General features: G+C 42.2%; 1 protein-coding gene across 6 annotated transcripts in view; it reads left to right on the forward strand.

Moving 5' to 3' along the window:
• The window catches only part of PPP4R4 (protein phosphatase 4 regulatory subunit 4), a 110,221-nt gene extending 89,358 nt beyond the window's left edge, over window positions 1–20,863 (forward strand). For 2 of the 6 annotated variants that reach the window (XM_040478137.1, XM_040478139.1), the window contains 6 exons: window positions 2,929–2,998; window positions 3,428–3,514; window positions 3,814–3,907; window positions 4,987–5,057; window positions 9,187–9,334; window positions 20,730–20,863. In XM_040478137.1, the coding sequence (XP_040334071.1) occupies window positions 2,929–2,998; window positions 3,428–3,514; window positions 3,814–3,907; window positions 4,987–5,057; window positions 9,187–9,334; window positions 20,730–20,793 (534 nt within the window). In that variant the 3' untranslated portion in view covers window positions 20,794–20,863. Of the gene's footprint in view, window positions 1–2,928; window positions 2,999–3,427; window positions 3,515–3,813; window positions 3,908–4,986; window positions 5,058–9,186; window positions 9,335–12,965; window positions 14,616–20,729 lie in introns of those variants that run through there. The other 4 variants (XM_040478140.1, XM_040478141.1, XM_040478135.1 and 1 more) reach the window with 3 other exon arrangements.
• Window positions 20,864–21,284: the final 421 nt, after the last annotated feature.

The raw sequence follows: 21,284 nt of genomic DNA on the forward strand, positions 1-21,284 counted from the left end.
TTTGGGACTTTTAAGTTTCATATTACAGTTGTGGGCCTTATAAAATGAAATGTGTAGTATTACCACTTCCTCTTAATTCCTCTTCCTCTGTTTTCTGATGGAGTTTGTATAAAATTGGTTTTAATTTTTCCTTGGGTGTTTGATAGAATTCACTAGTGAAATTATCAAGGCCCAAAGTTTTAATTTTGTAAAGAATTTTGGTAATTGATTCAACTACTAATAGATACAAAGCTGTTCAGATTTTTTATTTCTTCTTTTGTAAACTTGATAATTTGCTTCCTATACCCAGAATTCTGTTAGCTGAGCTGTCAAATTTGTTCCCATAAAGTTGTTTATACTCTTATATTATTCTTTTAATATATATATAGGATCCATGGTGATAACTTCTGTTTCATTCTTACCTTAGTGGTTGGTGTTCTGTCTCTTCTTCCCCTTTCTTTCTCTGTCTCTTTTCCTTCTTTCTTTTTTTTTTTGAATTGTTTTTTGGTGGTTTCATCGAGAGGATACCATACACTTAACCCTTTAAGGTCTACTAAGTGTTAATAGTGTACTAATTCATTCAACGATGATACAGAGCTCTCTGCCCTTTATGTTACAGTTGTTACGTGAATTATATTTGTATTGAAAGCCCCACGAGTCAGTGTAATAATCTTTGCTTTAAGTTGTGATCTGTATCTTTGAAGAATTTAAGAGCGTAAACTCCTGTGTTTACTTTCTTATTTTTTACCAGTTCTAGTACTCTTCATTCATTGCTAAGTGTCTGAACTTCCCTCTGCTATTTTTTCCCTTTGGCCTGAAGAACTGGCTTTGGTTGTTCTGGCGGGGGGGGGGGGGCAGGTATTTCGTGGCATATTTTCTTAGCTTTCCCTTACCTGAAACATATTGTTTTTTGCCTTTGCCCCTGAAGGCCATTTTCACTGGATATGGCATTCGGGGTTGACAACCTTTCTCTTACTGTGCTTTAAAGATGCGTTCTGGTCTCCATAGCATCTGATAAAATATTAGCTCTCTTTTGGATTATCGTTCTGTGCGTAATGTTGCTTTCCTCTGGTTACTTTGAAGATGTCTTTCCTCTTATGCTTTGTTTTCAGCAGTTTGCTTTTGATGTGTTTAGGCATAATTTACTTCAAATTTATCTGTTTTGGATTTGCTGAGCTTTCCGAATCTGTAAATGTGTATCATTTCCCAAATTTGCGAAGGTTTGAGCCATTATTTAAGTATGTGTTCGCTCTTCTACTTCTGGGTCTTCGGTCCCAGATGGTAGATCTTTTGATCTTGCCCCACTGGTCCATGAGGTTTTATTCCTTTTTTTTTTTTTTTTTTTTTCTTTCCTTACACTTTGTTATTCAGAGCGAATAACTTCCCTTGATGCGTCTTCAAGGCCACTGACTTTTCCTGTCCTCTTTGAGCTGCTGAGCCCATCCAGTGTTTTTATTCCCAGTGCTGCATTTTTCAGTTCTCAAATTCCCATTGACTTCTTCCTTATATTTTCTCCCTGTGGAGAACTGTTCTGTGAGATTAAACACGTCAGTGGAGATCTGAAAAAGCAAGTGCATGACTTCAGCAGCCTTCGGAGGCAAAGATTACAGTTCAGGACGGCCAGCAGTAGAAACTGCAGAGCATAAGCAGGCTCTAAACGCTGAGTTTTAGAACTCAGTGAGCTGAACCCAAGACAAAAATCAGGCGATAGAAGAGCCACAGGTGATCCTGGCATCAGAGTTAGTGGACTCGAAGCCAGCTGTGACTAATGTGACCAAGATAATCGAGGAAAAGGTGGGGAAAGTAGCCAACACTACTTGCAACCCACTTAATGACGTTTGTTTTTCAGTTTTACGCGTCTTATTTGCACTGCGAGAGTTCCATTTGGTTCTTTTTTATGGAGACCGGTTCTAAGTAGAAATTTTTTAATCTGTTGTCTGGTTTCGCCCTGCTTTTCATTACATGTGCAATCGAAAAGAATGCGTGTTCTCCAGTTGCCGAGTGTAGTGTTGTCTTTTGGCTTTTGGTTTTTGTTTGACTTTTAAGGAGGTTCCACACTCAGTGTGGGGCTTGAACTCATGAGCCCGAGATCAAGATCCTCTGACTGAGCCAGCCAGGCACCCTGGGTGTAGTGTTTTCTACATGTCAGTTATGCTAAGTTAGCTCAGAACTTGGCATGTTTATTGATTTTCCTGCCTCCCTGTTCTGTTTTTGGGGAGAAACTGAGTTTTGGTAACATTTTGTTTCTGGATCTGGAAGGTGGTTATATGTGTTCATTTTGGGAAAATTCACTGAGCTCTTCACTTTCTTTACATATGTTACACTTCAGTAAACCATTAAAAAATATCCCAACACACCATTTCTTTTTCTCAATCTTTTAAAGACAAGTTTTACTTTGCCACTTACCCATCAGAAATGGAGATGACCATTAATAAGCAACATTTTGCCAATGAGAATTGGTACATACCTTCTAGAAGAGAAAGGCCCATTGTAACAATGATACTAAACTCATTGTTTTAGCTTGACAGACCTCCCAGGGCACAATTCTGTACCTGTTAAAAGAACTCAGATCTGAAAGAACCTTGACTTCTTCAGATAGTAGTTTGGAAAGAGAATTCTTCGCTAAGGCACTTTTGTGAACTGTATTTGTATCTGTAACGCTTGGAGTAATTTCTCAGAAGAGTGTTTGGGGCACCTGGGTGACTCCGTTGGTTAAGCGTCCGGCTCTTGATTTCTGCCCAGGTCATGATCTCACGGTGTGTGGGATCGAGCCCCACATCGGGCTCTGTGCTAAACGTGGAGCCTGCCTGGGCTTCTCTCTCTCCCTCTCTTTCTGTCCCTCCTGTGTCTCTGTCTCAAAATAAATAAGCCTTAAAAAAAAATAAAAGAAGAGTTTTATCAATCTACCTGTGCTTACCATTTCCTGCTAACACACTGTTTTGATAACAGGAACAATTAGAGAAAGAGAAGCAACAGAGCGATGGGAGGCCCATGAGTGAGAAAAGCTTTGAAAAGAAACGTAAGTAGTTTTCCCACGTCTCAACCGCTAAGTTACACGCTTGGTGTCGCGTCCTGGCGTGCTGACAGACCACGCCGATTTTCAGAGTTTGAGACAGAAAATTGGCCCACTTTCTCTCATTTTTTAAAAGGTAGTTTTCAAACATTGGCTGTTTCATGTGGCACCGGTTTAGGAATACATGAATAAATGCTGGGAGTCTGTGAAGGTTCAGATCCTTCACAGGGAAACTTAAAGTCTGACAACAGCAGTGCCGTTGTGAAATCGGTCACTGGACAGCTGAGATTGAAATATGTAGATACATAAATGCAGCATATTTGGGAAAGAGCGCTTCTTAGCTAGTAGGACACATACTCTCTGTGTTGTCTTGCGTGCTTATGGAGATTAAGAGCTCAGAGGAAATTACAGCATTGAAAACAGAGTTTGTTTTAGGTAGAGACACCAAGACACCGACGACTCTGCCCAAGAGCATCCCCATCTCTGTTCCCGGACCTTCCGGAACCAGCACCCCGTCGACAAGTAAGAAACAGCCTCTTTTTGTGTCTCCTTTTCCCCTTTTATAAAATCAGTTCTAGGGAAAGCCACGCCACTAGAGGAGATGTATTCTTCTAAAACACCTTTTACCTTCTATCATTCAGTGTTTTGGGAGTTCTTGCTGAGCAGTAGGGGTAAGAGATACTCCAGTTAGCTCAACCGAGGAAAGGAAGCTGGACAAATCCGTGCCTCACGAAAGGGGGCGGGGGCGGGGGGAGTTGGCCAGGGGATGGGCATAGGGCAGCCAAGGATGAACTGCGTTTTCCTTCTGCTTTTTACTCCAGGCAAAGAAATCAAGAAATCCAAACTGATCCGAAGCCAGTCTTTTAATAATCAAGCTTTTCATGCGAAATACGGCAACTTAGACAAGTGTGCTAGGTATGGCATGTCAGCTATTCGTGTTCTAACCCAATTTGATTTTGCTAGTTACCTATCTTTACTTACGTGAAATATTTACACTATATAAAATGAGGGTTACTTTTGTTTTTTTTTTTAATAGGTCAATAGATTGTAAGGGTTCTTCTGTAAAGATTTTATATGAAAAAAATTGTAGCCTGCCAGTTTGTATAACAATGGGTATTCTGGCTTTCTAGGAGGACTTTCTGCCATGGTGCCGTATAATAGCATCATGGAATCCATACGCTGTTTTATGAGGGAGGCGGTGCTCTGTCTGTCATATGCACCACTCAACTTCTGAGTGGCTGCGGACGTGTCCCATTTGCTAAGTAGAGGTGGACGTCCATTTGCTGTTGCTACTGTTTCCTTCTGTAAAGAAGTACTAGTGTGTTTTTGTGGCAAAGTGATCACAACAATTCTTCTGACGATAGATGAGTGTCTGGTTTCCCCTTTGGCCCCACGCACTGAACGATCAACAGTTAAGACGAGGAGAGAGTCAGCATAAATTCTGTGACCCTGACTTTTTATAAATGTTGTACACATACAGTATGTAAGAGCTGCGTATCCATCAATGAAAATAACTTGAAGTCAACGTAAATGTCTTTAAAAGCATCTGTCAAGAAAGATAACATGGCATGGGAAAGATAGGTCTTTCTTTTGTGAAAGATAGCTTACTCTAGCTTTTCAGCTACGTTTTTGGACGTTCTCAATAGATCTATCTGGACTTCCTAATCAATAGAGTGATCTTGAGATGGGCAAAGAGATTACAACTGAAGAGAAGTTATTTCCAGGAAAATTGTATCCGTATTATCTGTCGTAGTTGAGCATCAAAAGAAAAACCGATTCTGCTGTAGCAAGTTTAAGGAGATGCTTTTAAGGTACAGAAAGAATAGTTGTTGTGAGGCATGGTAAGCAATAAATTGAGAAGTAAAAGTAGCAACTGTGCTTCCACCAGAGGTAGAGGAAAGCGTTAAAAGAGATTTAGAAAGACCAAGTGCCTAATGACTAGGGTGACAGAAGCCAATTTCTTGTATTTTAAACCATTTCACATTCTTTTCTAGTAAAAGTTCTACAGTAGGATATACACCTTCCGTCTCAGGGTTAGGAAAGACTTCTGTGGTTTCACTAACTGGTAAGTAGAAATCTGAGCTCTTTAAAAAAATAATTGCTAAATTTAATGAATTACTGTTTTCTTTACATGACCTCTTTATTTCTGGAGACAGTGTTCCCCCTAAACTTGTATCTTTATCAAAGGCCTAAATGGTTAAACTTTTCCCTAGCAACTGAGAAAATTCTTGACTATGCCATTTTGTTTTCACCGTCAAGACTCAGAGTTCAATACTTTATTTTTTTTTTAATTTTTTTTAAATGTTTGTTTATTTTTGAGACAGAGACAGAGCATGAACAGGGGAGGGGCAGAGAGAGAGGGAGACACAGAATCCGAAGCAGGCTCCAGGCTCCATGCTGTCAGCACAGAGCCCCACGCTGGGCTCAAACCCATAGATGGAGAGATCATGGCCTGAGCCAAAGTCAGATGCTTAACTGACTGAACCACCCAGGTGCCCCAGAGTTCAATACTTTTGAAAGAAAGAAAGGGCAATAATCGAGTAGGTTCTTCCGTAGTCTGAGGCCCTCCTGAGGCACAGATGAAAAGTTTTGCAGTGATTTTTAAAGAAGCTAAAAAGAGTAGGGCTTCATGGTGGATCATATGTAGCCAAACATTTACAATATTACATATTTGAATATTTATACCAGGGGTCAGCAAACTTTTTCTGTAAAGGGCCAGATAGTAAATATTGTAGGCTTTCTTGGCCAAATTGGTTTCTGTCACAATTACTCAACTCTACTGTTGAGTAGAAGCAGCCATAAACAGTACATGATGGATAGGTATGGTTGTGTTCCAATAAAGTTTTATTTACAAAAACAGGCAGCGGGCAAGATTTGGCTTACAGACTTGTAGTTTGCTTACCTCTGTCTTATATAATAGAACACAATGATACCATGGATAAGGGAAAATATATTGCTAAAAATTGCTAATGACTGTATGGTTGTAACTTTTTGCCTTAGAAATACTGGCTGGAAGTTATTGAGCTATGGTAATTTTTTAGTGTGAGGAATAGCAAATCGACTCAAGAGATCAGAAACTTTTAAAAGTTGGGTCACATGTCCTTTTCAGGTTGTGTTTTGAATATTCTGTCTTCCTCTTACTATGTGTTTTTTATTCTCATGAAGAATGTACACCCACTGGCTGTAAACAGTATGTTTTCATTTGCCAGAAGAGAAAATAGTCCCAATATTAAAGCACTGATATTCATATACCATATATATAGTAGACTATGAGTAGCATAAGAAACCTGAAAGAATTTGATAACAGAAACGTGTTGAACTAAAATTACCAATGCTCCTTGAAGTGAGGGCCATAAATAATAAAACTATTCATTACTTTTATCTTTGCAAGTCAGCGATTTCTTTAGGAGATACTAAGGGAGGGAACATTAAGGGTTTGTGAACTTTTATTATATAAATATTATATACATATAATATATATGTTATATATATATACACATATATATATAACATATATATATGTATGTGTACATACATATATATATACACATATATGTGTGTGTATGTATATATACATATATATATATATGTATATGTATATATATATAGAAGTGGTTCTTCAAACTTGCATGGATCCCATCTAGCCTCTTGGAGATGACTTCAGATGAGCATATTTAAATTTTTTTTAATGTTTACTTATTTTTCAAGAGAGAGAGAGAGACTGAATATGAACAGGAGAGGGGCAGAGAGGGAGGGAGACACAGAATCTGAAGCAGCCTCCAAGCTCTGAGCTGTCAGCACAGAGCCCATGTGGGGTTTGAACTCCCGAACCATGAGATCATGACCTGAGCTGAAGTCAGACACTCAACCGACCGAGCCACCCAGGATCCCATCCAGCATACAACATGACGTAAATTCACTTGTCAGCTCACCTTAGGCTTTCCTTAGCTGTGACGGTTTCTTAGCCTTTCCTTGTTTTTGGTGACATTCCCAGTTTTGAGAGGTACTGGCTAAATATTTTGCAGGACGCCCCTCTATTAGAATTTATCTGATGTTTTTCTTACAATTAGACTAAGGTTGTGGGTTGGAGGAAGGGTGACAGAGGTAAAGTGCCATTTTCATCACATCATACCAAGGTACACACTCTGACATGTTTTACCACATTTTATGTCTTTTATCTCACTGTTTCATGACAGATCACTAGAAATGGGATGTTTGCCCGGGGAGGGGGGGATGGGCAAGATGGGGGCAGGGGCGTGGGAGGTGCAGGCTTTGGGGGGTGGGTGAGCAAGGCACAGAGTCAGAAGTATCTTCAGCGGCCTTGTAGTAGTGTAGCACGGTGACAGATGGCAGTCACACTTGCAGGGATACAGCACAGCGCATAGAGGAATCACCGTGTTGTACCCTGAAGCTAATTGTGTGTCCAGTGTACATAAAAAAAAAAAAGTTTTACGGATAGAATTCTGTGCATTCCTTAAAATGTTTAAGAAAAAAACCCCCACTTGATTACATAGAAAAATAGTTAAAGATTTATGAAATCACAAAGTATGGTATCAAATAGGAAGCACAGGAGGTCCTTATTTGCGTAAGTTATACGCATAGGCGTGCACGTACGTAGCCTGCTAAGGGAAAAGAGACTGAAGCAAATTATATTAGGACGGTTAAAGACTATTGCTTCAGTTGCTAGAATTATGGTATTATAGATAAGTTTTATTTTCATACTCTTTTTGTGTTCTCCACTTTTAAAAATGCCTATAGGTTCTTGTAACGAAAAAATTAACGTGTTATTGCTAATGCTATAAATCATTTCTTGACGCCAGATGATATGTTACTGTTTATTCATTTTTTAAAAATTTTGTAGACTGAGGACCCAGACAAATACATTAAAGCAAGAAAATACTGATTTAAAAAAAATGTTTTTTCAACGTTTATTTATTTTTGGGATAGAGAGAGACAGAGCATGAACGGGGGAGGGGCAGAGAGAGAAGGAGACACAGAATGGGAAACAGGCTCCAGGCTCTGAGCCATCAGCCCAGAGCCTGACGCGGGGCTCGAACTCACGGACCGCGAGATCGTGACCTGGCTGAAGTCGGACGCTTAACCGACTGCGCCACCCAGGCGCCCCAAAAAAAATGTTTTTAAAGTTCTGAATTGTAGGGGCACCTGGGTGGCTCAGTTGGTTAGGTGTCCAACTTCGGCTCAGGTCATGATCTCACGGTTTGTGGGTTCAAGCCCTGCGTCGGGCTCTGTGCTGACAGCTCAGAGCCTGCTTCAGATTCTGTGTCTCCCTCTCTCTCTGCCCCTCCCCTGCTCGTGCTCTGTCTCTGTCTCTCAAAAATAAATACAAAGTGTTAAAAAAATAAAAAAAAAAAGAACTTTAAAGTTCTGAATTTTTTTTAAAAAAGCAATGAGGGATACAAGGAGATAACCACTGCACAGACAGTAAAATGTCTAAAATTAGAAAGACTCACAATATCAAGTGTATGTGAGGATGTAAAGCAGCTCTCCAGAACGCTTATTCGTTGCTGGTGGAAATGCAGACTGGTACAACCACTTTGGGCAACTAGTTGGCGGTTTCATATGCAGTTAAATATGCACTTGGTATGTGACCCAGCAGTTCCAGTCCTAGTCTTTTACTTGGCAAGAAATCAAACCGTATATCCATACACAGACTTGTACACACTTGTTCATAGCAGCTTTCTTTGTAATAGTCAAAACTGGAAAAAATCCAAATGTCTATCAGCAGGAGAATGTATAAGCAAATTTTGATATATCCATACAATGGCGTATCTGTCACCGATAAAAAGGAATGAAGTCTTGATACACGCAAAAACCAGGATGAATCTCAAACGAATTGTGCCGAGTGAAAGAAGACAGAAATACTGTACGATTCTATTTACGTAAAATTCTAGAAAATGCAAACTAACCTTTAGTGACAGGAGGCCGATTGCCTGCGGTGTGAGGCGGGGCGACCAGAGTGCGGGAGGTAGGGATCAACAGGGTTCCCTCTTGATGGTGGCGATGCCTTCATGGCTGTGTACGTATGTCAGACCTTGATCTGCGTGGTTTATTGCCCGTAAACTGTATCTTGATAAAATTGATTTTAAAAGAAAAAAAGTCAGCTGTCATTAACCCCAGGTTAGCCTCTTTCTTTGCTTATTCAGTACGTCTGACTGTACTTGAATTCCTTTCAGATGATTCATTCCGCACTCGTAATGCCTGTAGTGCCCCAACCACCTTTTCTCCCACCGCTTCCCTGCCGGGCACCTCCCGTGGGACAGGTAACTCCGTCGATCCAAAGAGCAGTGGGAGCAAAGAGACACCACCACGAAAGGCTACTTTGTAAGTACTCCAGTGCTGTGCGAAGCGTACCATTCTAGGCTTTTCTCAGGCACTTCCCTTCCCACTTAAATGCTTTCCAAACAACAGACAATGTCCACAGTGAGGAAATGGTATAAATTGAAAGGAGTTATTGTCACGTGTGTCTCTGTCGGCTCAGATACTTTATGTAAGATGACTTATATATGGCAAAGACACCGTAGCCTTAGGGAATCAGCAAGAAACTTCCGACGGCTCCCATTAATATCCGAGACGCATTTATTTTTCCGTGAAGTGTTTGCATTTAGGGGATTTTTCTCTGAGGAGACACTGGGTGCTAACCGCATCCCTTTCGAGCAGCCAGCTTACGTACACAGTATTTAATCACCCGGCGCTTCGAAAGGTGGGTACAGCGAATGCCACTGGAGAAATACTACTGCAGCCCGTGATCCAGAGCTGTGGGTCCCGCAAACTGGAGATTTCTACAGACTGTACCTGGCCTTCAGTGTGGTGGTTAGAAAGGGCCTCTGTTCTTCTCCTTTGTGATTCCTTTCTGTGCGCTATTTATATCCGTTGTTTGAATTGTGGAAGCCTTTGGTACTTTCAGTTTAAACATTTAGGAGAGTAGACTATAAAAATCTCCATGGTTGGGGCGCCTGGGTGGCTCAGTCGGTTGAGCGGCCGACTTCGGCTCAGGTCATGATCTCGCGGTCCGTGGGTTCGAGCCCCGTGTCGGGCTGTGTGCTGACAGCTCAGAGCCCGGAGCCTGTTTCGGATTCTGTGTCTCCCTCTCTCTCTGACCCTCCCTCGTTCATGCTCTAGCTCTCTCTGTCTCAAAAATAAATAAATGTTAAAAAAAAATTAAAAAAAAAATCCCCATGGTGAGACATCACATCAAGGTGGAATGGATTCATCCCAGATGCCCAAACGATCGTTAAGGTGTACTCCTTCATATAGGACACCTGGACCTTCTGAGTAGAATGGACCTTAACCAGGACTCAGGTTTCCTTTTAAGCGTATCTCACCGAGTTCATGAATATTCTCTAACGAAGTTGCTCGAATGCATCTTTTTTGCAGAAACTTCATGCTTTGGTCCCATTTAGGAACTGAACTATATCTTAATTTAGTCTAAATTTTAATTGGCCACTGGCATGTATACAAATATGGATGTATTTATTTTTTTAAATTTTTTTTTTTTTTCAACGTTTATTTATTTTTGGGACAGAGAGAGACAGAGCATGAACGGGGGAGGGGCAGAGAGAGAGGGAGACACAGAATCGGAAACAGGCTCCAGGCTCTGAGCCATCAGCCCAGAGCCCGACGCGGGGCTCGAACTCACGGACGGTGAGATCGTGACCTGGCTGAAGTCGGACGCTTAACCGACTGCGCCACCCAGGCGCCCCAAAATATGGATGTATTTAAAATTCACTTAAAACTTAGGAACAAATTGATTGAATGGAGCTCTAGCAAAGAGTAGGACTGTATCATAGAAGAAAGCAATAGCAAATAGAAAAGGTAATACTGATATTAAAGGGTTTGTTTTTGTTTTAAGTTTAGTTTTGTTTATTCTTGAGAAAGAGAGAGCAGGTGGGGGAGGGGCAGAGAGAGAGGGAGACAGAATCCCAAGCAGGCTCCGTGCTGTCAGTGCACCGCCCGATGCGGGGCTCGAACTCGAACCGTGAGATGATGACCTGAGCCAAAACCAAGGGGCCGACACTTAACCGACTGAGCCGCCCAGGCGTCCACTAATATTACGGATTAGTAGCACTGATACAAAGGGTACTTTTATTTACAGAGAATGTTCTTTGCCCCAGCAATTACTGCTCAAGCGATTATACTATGGAAATTCCATGTAGAAGTCCTGAGGATAGAGGCAGGACAGGGTAATGGTCTGTAGAGAGCATGGAGCCGGAGCCTTGTGCCCTGGTTCCAGTGGCAGCTAACTACTGCGTACAGTTCATTTCAGCACTCTGGGCCTCATTGTGCCCATCTGTGAAATGGGAGGGTGGACTCGTGCCTCATCACTTAAGGTATCTTCTTCCTGTTCTTGCTCCCTGGTCCTTCCTGTCTGTCAGCCTAATCCCTCTTCCTCTCAAAAGCTTGCCCTAGAATTCTTCTACCGAAGAACATACTTAATGATCAGAATGTAATTCACTCTCTTCCCAACTTATTTTTCTAAATGCCATAGACATTTTTTAACGTAAAGATTGCTAAAAGCTAATATTTATACCAGCTCTCCTTTATTTCAGATTACTGTCTTTATCTGTTCTTTCGTTGTTGAGCATGTTTTTACTTTTTATAGACTGAATTTTCTCTTGCTCAATATATATATAATTATTATATTTGTTGAATTATGTAATCAAATTATAGAATTGATGGTTAAAAAATAAATGGAGACACACTCTAAAAAATCCCGTCATGTGTTTCCTCTTTTCTGAATGTTTTGAAGGAGGAGGAATGTTGGTATTATAGCTGCTTTTTTATTTATTTATTAAAAAAATTTTTTTTAACATCTGTTCATTTTTGAGAGACAGAATACAAGTGGGGCAGAGAGGGAGACACAGAATCTAAAGCAGGCTTCAGGGTCCGAGCTGTCAGAGCCTGGAGCAGGGCTTGAACTCACAAACCATGTGATCATGACCCGAGCCAAAGTCGGCCGCTTAACCGACTGAGCCACCCAGGCGCCCCTTCAGCTGCATTTTTAGCAGGAGGCTGGATATCAAGTCCGTAACTGTATTTTGGTGGAATGTTCTAGTCTGCATTTTGTCACGAGTGCACAGTGCCGCGGGACTGGAACAGGTGATTGGTGTCTACGCTGGGCTTGTTTCTGTGAAGTGTTATCCACAATTCGGTGCCCGTTGCTGCATCTGGATGAAAATACTCCTTTTTCCTTAAAATAAGCTTATGAAGGGGCGCCTGGGTGGCTCAGTCGGTTAAGCGGCTGACTTCGGCCCAGGTCATGATCTCGCGGTCCGTGAGTTCGAGCCCCGCGTGGGGCTCTGTGCTGACAGCTCAGAGCCTGGAGCCTGTTTCAGATTCTGTGTCTCCCTCTCTCTGGCCCTCCCCCGTTCATGCTTTGTCTCTCTCTGTCTCAAAAATAAATAAATGCTAAAAAAAAAAAAAAAAAAAAAGCTTATGAAGTGATCTCAGAAGGTATTAATTATCTCAGTTTTGCTTCTCCAAAAAATTCCATGCGGTACGTTCTCCAGCGTTTCAGTGTCCTAGAGATGATACATCTGGTATTTCAGAGTGCCAGTGTCTTGAAGGAGGTATCGGGATGCGTCGAATCGTATGTCCTTTAAAGCCAGATAGTTGATATGCTTGGGCCTGTGTTAATTTCCACTGTTGTCCTACCAAAAAAAAAAAAAAAAAAAAAAAGGCAGGAAGAGCTGTATGAATGGGATTGAATGCTTTGTTAGATGTGCATGGGATTTGGTAATTAAAGATAGTTCCAAGTAATCTTTAATGTGGAATTTCTTTTTCGTTTAAACAGAATCCTCATATATTAGATTTATTTAGAGTAAATTACATTTCTTATTTACTTTGTAAGCATTGAACGGATACAGTTTTTCATGTTTTCTCTTTTTCTTTTCACTCTCTCTTTCCCTCCCTTTCTGCCTCTTCCCCTCCCTCCCTTCTTTCTGTCTTGACAAAGAAAATCGAGAAAATCCAATCCTTAAATCATCCCCTTGATGAAGAAGGCAAGAGAAAGACAACTGGAGATAATGTGATTGATGGACAAAAGCTAAAGCAATGGCTGGGGCGTTTTTTTGTTTTTTTGTTTTTGTTTTTTTTGGGTTTTTTGTTTTTTTTTTTTTTTGGTTGATGAATGGAGAAGAGACCCATAATGGCAGCTGATGTTGATAAACTTTCCGTATTTGAAATTAGATTCCCTAGGTGGTATAATATGTATTTCTTGAGTAATAATGTGGTTACAGAATTCCAATGTCATAGTGAAGTGCAACGAAAACCAACTTTAGGTGTCCGCTTTAAGCACTGCTAGAGAGGAGACCAGTCTGCGTTCATCTGTGCAGGAAAGCAGCTGTTTAGTTGTTCTAGGGTTTTAGCATTCAAACATTCTATGAAAGTCCAGATCGACTGAAATTGCTTTAGCTGATCACTTGAAGGGGCCTTGGGAGTAAGAGAGGCACTGCATTTTCTCACAAATCTCCAGGCCCAATTGAAAAGTCACACTGGAAAGGGTATGAGCAGCTGGCCGCGATTTTATCGGTCCCACGGTGGTGGCGACGGTGTTGTTCCTGGACGTTCTGAGATTTCCATTTGGCATTGAAAATTCTACAAAGATTTCTGAAAACTTTAGGTACAACTACCTTAAAAATAATAGATTGATGATTTCATTTCCTAGAAGAATTTATTTTATAAATACTTTGTTTACACTTTAGATTGTACTTGTCCTTACTGAATTTAAAATGATGAACCTAGTTTGAATCAGCTGTTATTCTAAGCTATCATGCTTAAGCTACGTCAACAGCATTCATTTGTACTGATGCTAATATTCCCATCAAAATTTGCCTGTGGAACATACACAATTCTTAATTTTAAAATGTCAGTTCTTGAGATCTACTGTATGAAGCTATTGTCAGCTTCCCTATTTCAAAATGCAATCAGCATCTAACTCTATTGATATTAGAAAATATTTGTTTTTTAAAATACATTCATGTATGATAAAGATGATCTAATTTGTGAATGCATACGCGCGTGTGGTTACTTTTTATAATGTGAAATGATGAATAATGAATTGACTGAAAATAAAACATAGGTTAATGAGATACCTGTGTTTGTGAGAAAAGTTTTAAGTACTTACCTGCAGTTTATTTTTATTCCACCATTAAGTAGAGTAAGACCGTTCATTTTGAAGGAATGGCTGAGAACCACCCCAACATCAAGTATAAATTACTCCGGGGGCAGCAACTCAATGTGAGACTTCTCCAAAACATTTATTTTCCCTTTTCCTTTCATATGGCCTCTTTGGAGCTAGTTTTAGTGATTCTTAATATCTTTCACTTAAGGACAGTCAGGTAAATGGAATTGTTGAACTCCTTAAAAATCGGGTAAAAACCAGGTTTGTGACGGGACAGTATCGACTCAGTGAATTCAGTATTCTTTGTGGATCTCATGTAACTGTTTCGACCGTGACCTCTGTTAGCATCTCTAACGTGAACCTGACTACGTGACTAGGAGAGCACGTGTGCGATGTGTGACGTCCAATCACGTTCTTCCTGCACTTGGATTCATACTCGGCATTGACTCTGTTGCTTTAAATAAAATGGAGAATTTCACTTGATTTGTTCAATAATGACTCATAATAATAATAGCAGAGTTAGGGGATTTATTTTCCATCATGCATGCGGGAAAAGAGTAAAGTGTTTTGCCAGAGAAAACTCACTACTGCGTGTAAATGTCAGGAGTGTGCAGAAGTCAGCTGCGGTCTTGGTCCAACTTACTAAATGGTCAGTTAAGATGGTTAATCAACATTACTTTCAGAAGTACTCTTTTTTTCCCACAGAACGTGATTACCAAAACCACTGACATATCTGCTAAACTTATACTTCCAAGGACAGATATGTAAAAAAAAAACAAATTAAAAAGAAATAAGCGAGTGAAAAAACAAATTGGTTACAGTTACGAATATTCACATATATCTCGATTTACACCAGAAGCAAAATTGATACTCTTCGTAAAAGTTCTCAGGGTAACAATTCATCAAATAGATCTTTTAAACCAGTTGTATGACATCTGGAGCTGTAGTGATACAGAGATGGCTGGCCCCCTTGTCTTCTTAATTACAGAAACTTGCATTCTTTTAAAAAAAAATTTTTTTTTTAATGTTTATTTGTTCTTGAGACAGAGAGCGTGAACAGGGAAGGGGCAGAGAGAGAGGGAGACACAGAATCTGAAATAGGTTCCAGGCTCTGAGCTGTCAGCACAGAGCCCGACAAGGGGCTCGAACCCACGAACTGTGAGATCATGACCTGAGCCGAAGTCGGACATTTAACCGACTGAGCCACCCAGGTGCCCCTAGAAACTTGCATTCTTAAGGACAGGTTCTAAAATTTCACTAGTTAACATTACAAGTGAAATATCAGACCCATAGAACTCGGTTTAGCTGGCAGAAATGGAGATTGGGCTGAAAAGGAGTTTACTTATTAGAGAGGACACAGAGAGTTGTTCTTCTGTAACCTCATACACATTTGAAAATCATTTCCATTGTTTGACTGCCTGAGTTCAGACATCTTCCTGTGGAAGGATGGGTCCGTTTGCCCTGCAGTCGTGGGCGTATGTGAAATACTCAAACTGAAGGAGAACAGACTCTTCAGCTTGAGTAGGAGTTTTGCAGTCAAGATAAAGTGAATTGGATCAATTCAGTAATCTGTTCTCAGTTGTTACAGCGCGTGTGAATGTGGGTGAGTGTGTGTGTATATGTGTCTGCGCGGGAACAGTTTTTAAACCTGACAACTCAAATATAGTGAAGCCTTGTTACAATGTTCAGATTTCCGCCCTCCCCCCCCCCCCCGTTGAAACCGTGAAATTTTTTTGTAAGATCTATTGCATTTTTCATTGGTCTGCATTTTTTCACCAGGCATAGATCCTTGGAAAAGCTGAAACCTCTAGTGTCTTAGGAATTTCTTAAAGCATATGTGGCAGGATTATTTAAAAAAAAAAAAAAGTTTTTATGGAGTAAGGAATAGGGCCATTTTTCTGCTTCTAAGGGTAATGTGTTAGATATAATTATTATGCTGTTGCTGTTTTCAACACATATGGGGAGAGGAGGGGGGAGTTTGAGCTGCATGTTATAGGAGTCCTTCAATAATAATGAAGCTTTCAGTAACTGGGTTTGGCCCTATTTATTTCAGAGGCTATTATGTTCTCATGGACTTTCTTTTCTAGGTATCCTCTCTTAAAAGGGAGTCATTTTAACTCCCTTTTATATCTCTTTCCACTATTTTTCTACAAACACACTTGAATGACAGAATACTAGCGAGTCAGTTAAGAATATCAGTTGGAGTTAGTCCTCTATTTTTGCCTCATTCTGGGTCCTGGAATTGCCTGGCCATTTACCAAGTGTCACCCAGTGCTTTTGGAAAGAATGTAGGAATGAAGTAACCTGCAGATTTTAGAATGACGAAAAGTCTGTCTTTAGACTGCTGCTTGATAGTATGACCTTAAGTACAATTCACGTTACTCTGATTTATATTTATAGACTAATAATATAGAGGACTAAACAATAAATTAATTTTAGGTATATTTCAACACTGGGTAGCAAACAGATGGAAATCCAATTAGGCATTTAGTCGACACATTGAATATTCCAGATTCGCTAGGTCTATCCATGGTTCTCTGAATTTGCTCCTAAAATATCTTGTCTCTGCAACAGAAAATGACTAAGAAAATGGGGGGGGGGGAGGGGCAGTATTTGCTATTTTCATTTTAACTTTGTGACAAAGCCCATGCTTATGTTCTGTTTAAGCAAAATGGGTCCCGACGGGGAATGAATGCATGCTGCCTGTTTAGTTGAATACTCAGATCGATGATTTAGGCAGAAAGCAGAAAGAATGAAATGAGCCAGGGGGTTAGGGGTCAACATAGACAGGGCTCTGGCTGCCGTGCCCCACCATGTGGGTGACCTTGGGCAAGGGCTTTCCTTTCTTGGAGATGAGATTTTTTTTTTTAATGTTTATTATCTATTTTGCGAGAGAGAGCGTGAGCACCTGAGCAGGGGTGGGAGGCAGGGAGAGGGAGAGAGAGAATTCCATGCAGGTTCTAGAGAATTCCATGCAGGTTCTATGCTTTCAGTGCAGAGCTCCACCTGGGGCTCGAATCCACAAGCTGTGAGATCATGACCTGAGCTCAAACCAAGAGTTGGATGCTTAACCGACTAAGCCACCCAGGCGCCCCTTGGAGATGAGATTTTTGCCACGAAGGCAAAAGTGCCTGGGGCTTGTGAATGTCATCATGGCCCATGCCCGTGTCTCTGTTCCGTATTTCTTCCCTACGTGAAATGAAGGTATTGAACTCGATCTGTGTCTCACTGAATGCCTCTGTCAAATGATCGGATGCACCGTGGAGTAGCCAGGGCCGCGCTGAGGCCAGTGCTGTGGTCAGGACTGACTGCAGCTGTTTTGTTCTCATTTTAGTCACCAAGAAATGATTCTATGACAGATTAAAACGCGGCTCGAGAGGGAAGTAAAGGGAGCGAAGCACATGACTCATGGAAAATGTGTCTTCCTCCCAAAGGCTTTGTCTTGAAATAGTGTTCCGATGTACCATTTTTCAAAGTCCTGATACATGAGTCACAATGAAAGGTAAAGATACTCTACCAAACCCGTCTTGAGTCCATAACAAAGGCTCTGAGAAACAGGCTTAAAATACCAGATGGACTGTCCAGACATCTTAAAATCAGTGAATTCAATAGTCGGATTTATCTGAGGATGGCTCAGACCAGCAGAGGACGAGGGGGACACTCTCTTCTGCCACCAGGTGCCAATAACCCATGTGGGTTCAGCTACCTCGGGTCCGGCGTCTCCTGGAGCACCGTGTACTCACACGTGTCTGAAATCGTAGGAGAGCTGGGTTCACCACCCTGCCCCGAAATAGAAGCATTCCAGAGGTTTCTTCATAGATCATGAAATGACGTGGCTGGTCTATTCGGATGATGGGGAGGCATGGAATCAGCAGTCGTTTCTAACAGGGTTTCCATCACTGCCTCAGCTCCTTTTTCATCAACTTCAATCCCAGCTCTTTGTAAAACCTGGAAAAGCAAATGATGTGGGAGACCACTTGTGTGGCAGTGGAGGGGAAGGAGCTGGTTGAGCCCCTTGACATTTTTTGCTACGGTCCCACCCACGGGGTTTAATGGTACAGGGCTCATCTGTGCCAAGAGGAACGGTCTGAGGCGGTACCAGGGATTGGCCTAGAAGCCCAAAACAATACCGGGAGACCCCAGGGACCCCACAGTGAGGTACATTGTGGGTGTGCACCCAGGGGACTCTGCCCAGCCAGTTCATGCACACATGCATCAAATACACAAATAGTTGGAGAGCATGTACTTTGTGCTGTTGACTCTTAAGCGGCTGATACCTCCCCTCAAGAAGGTTTTCAAGCTGCCTGGGACCGCGGGATACTTTGACCTTCCTTTCGGCAGGCAAAGCGGGGGCAGGGGCGTGGTTACTCTTCTGTAGAAGCTTCCAGGCACCTGGTGCAGCTCCGAGGCGGTCTCTGGGGTCCCTCCGGTTGCCTGTACTCCCTCTGCCTGCCATGTTTGGGAGGCCCTTTTGTCCAGAAACCTCCTGTGATGGAAATGATGTACCTACGTAACTTCTATAAGGGTAGATAGTGAAGACATCTGTGGTTAACCTAGAGATTCTCTAATTTCTTGGAGTGAAAATTTACTTTCCAGAGTAAACAGGAGGAGAATATTTAATGGCTTGCGATTTAAACTGTAAAACAGCACACGTCTTCATTTTTAAATGTGTTTACAGCAGAAGTTCTTTGAGGTGCTAGTCTGCAGGGTGGTCGTGTTTATTTGTCTTATTTTCCCTGAGACGGTAATGCCTGATTGCAGGCCATGGTTAGCCTACTGGGTCCTGCTTAAGTGGTTACCTTTTTCTTTAAAAAAAAAAAAAAGTTTATTTTTGAGAGAGACGGGGGTGGGGGTGGGGGAGAGAAAGCACAAGTGGGGTGGGGGGAGGAGGCAGAGAGAGAAGGAAAGAGAGAATCCCCAGCAGCTCCCGCGCTGTCAGCACAGAGCCTGACTCGGGTCTCGATCTCTGGCCGTCACAGGTCTCGATCTCACAAACCGTGACACCATGACCTGAGCGGAAATCAAGAGTTGGATGCTTAACCTACTGAGCCGCCCAGGTGCCTTTTAAAATCTCCCGCAGAATTGGAAACTGCAGTTGTATGGGAGAGTACGAATCAGACTCCAGACCTGAGAAGGACCGTAGTGGGATGTAGCTGCTGTTTGGAGATGGTAGAACGTTTTCCTGGTTGCGATAACAAGCGGGGGTTACTGCTGGCATTAGTGACACCAGCCAGGAATGCTAACCGGTTACCCGCGATGCACGAAACCCCTCTGAACGACAGCCACCCCCTCCAAACCAGGAGGGCTTCGTGTGGAAGAGGACTAACCCTGCTCGTAGTAGCTTCAGAGTCAGAACTGAGGCCAAAGAGCATGAGTTACTTAGGGAGGAGTTATGGGGGGGTGGGGCGTATAACAAAAACAATGTTAGCCATTTGTGGATTGAGCTGCTTTTCAAAGAATTAGTGAGTTCTCTGTCATTGGAAGCATCGAAAGAATGAAAACCAGACAGCTATTTTGTAGGGATATTCTAGAGGGCACTTCCCCAAGGGGTGGGAAATTGGGCCAGGTGACCTCTGGGGGATTCTTTCATCTTGAAAGTGGTGTCACTCCATGCAATTTTAATGAGTCTGTGACCCAGTTTCCATTTCAGGGGGAAATCTTGAGCGTTGGGAGTGTGAAGAGGGGGAAATCCACATAAGAGAAATTAAATTAGTTAAATGTTTTAATAAAGTAGCTCAAAATGACCAAAATATCCAACTTGAATGCTGTTTCGAGTTTTGTGTAATTTTAAATCTAATTTTCTCCTGCAGCATGGCATTTAATCGATGTTAAACAGTGTGCAAAAACATTTGTTGGTTTTGATCACCTTTCATACTTAGGGACTGGGCCCTAATGAAGCATCTTGACTTACCTTGGATACTTTCCAGTTTCTGGAAGCAACGGAGAGGTCACATAGGTCAGCCTGGAGTTGGAAGATTCTTCCAATTACTATCTGCTCAAGCAGTTCATACATCTCCTACTTTTTATTTATTTTTTAATGTTTATTTTTGAGAGAGAAAGAGAGACCGAGCACGAGCGGAGGAGGAGCAGAGAGAGAGGGAGACACAGAATCTGAAGCAGGCCCCAGGCTCTGAGCTGTCAGCACAGAGTCCTGTGTGGGGCTTGAACCCACGAACTGTGAAGATCATGACCTGAGCTGAAGTCGGACGCTCAACTGACTGAGCCACCCAGGCGCCCAAGATACATTCATTCATTCATTCATTCATTCATTCAGAGACAGAGACAGAGCACAAGCGGCGGATGGGCAGAGACAGGAGACACAGAATCTGAAACAGGCTCCAGGCTCTGAGCTGTCAGCACAGAGCCCGTCGCAGGGCTCGAACCCACGAACCACGAGATGGTGACCTGAGTCGAAGTCGGTCGCCCAACCGACTGAGCCATCCAGGCGCCCCATCTCCTACTTCTGATCTAGCTGGAACTTTGGGAAGAAAACTTCCATGTTTCTGTGGTACGAGTACGTAGCATGGCAAAATGTAGACGAAAGCCAGAGACTCTGAACACTAAAAAGGTCACGATTTCTCTCTTCCTTCCTCCAAGATTGTTTCCATCCCTGAGTGTCTCTCGGTTGACTGTACACCTGGCTCATTCCATTCTGTTGTAACCGTCCAGCCCAGAGAAGAGATGGGACTTAGCAAACGCAGATCGCTTCAGCCTCAGCCAGCCCGCTCCCGCTTTATTTCCCTGCCGGTGACGCCCACTGGCTTCAGCAGAGAATGACACGCTTTGCGTCCACTTCCGTGTTGCAGAGACAGCTCAGACCAACCGAGTAGCTGCTCCCAGCCATCCTGCAGACTCCAGGATGGTGGCTGTGTGCGATGTCTGGATTCTGCAGGCCCCAGATTCCAGAAGAATCTTAGGAGTCGGGATGGACCGTAGGAGGGCCGTGAAGGAAACTTCAACCCCTGCTACCCACCTTTAGCCAGAGAATCTCTGATTCTCCCTCCTTTATGTATCAGCGTTTTCCTTTCAGAATGTTTTGTTTGGCGAAAATGAGTTCCGTGGCACAGAGAGGAAATGCGTGAACATACGAATTGATACCAAATTAGTCTTAGGGTCCCAAGCTCTTAATCTGTGAAATATAGCCCAAGACAC

This window comes from Herpailurus yagouaroundi, unplaced genomic scaffold (assembly GCF_014898765.1).
Source record: "Herpailurus yagouaroundi ecotype Mexico unplaced genomic scaffold, PumYag 141, whole genome shotgun sequence".
NCBI lineage: Eukaryota > Metazoa > Chordata > Mammalia > Carnivora > Felidae > Herpailurus > Herpailurus yagouaroundi.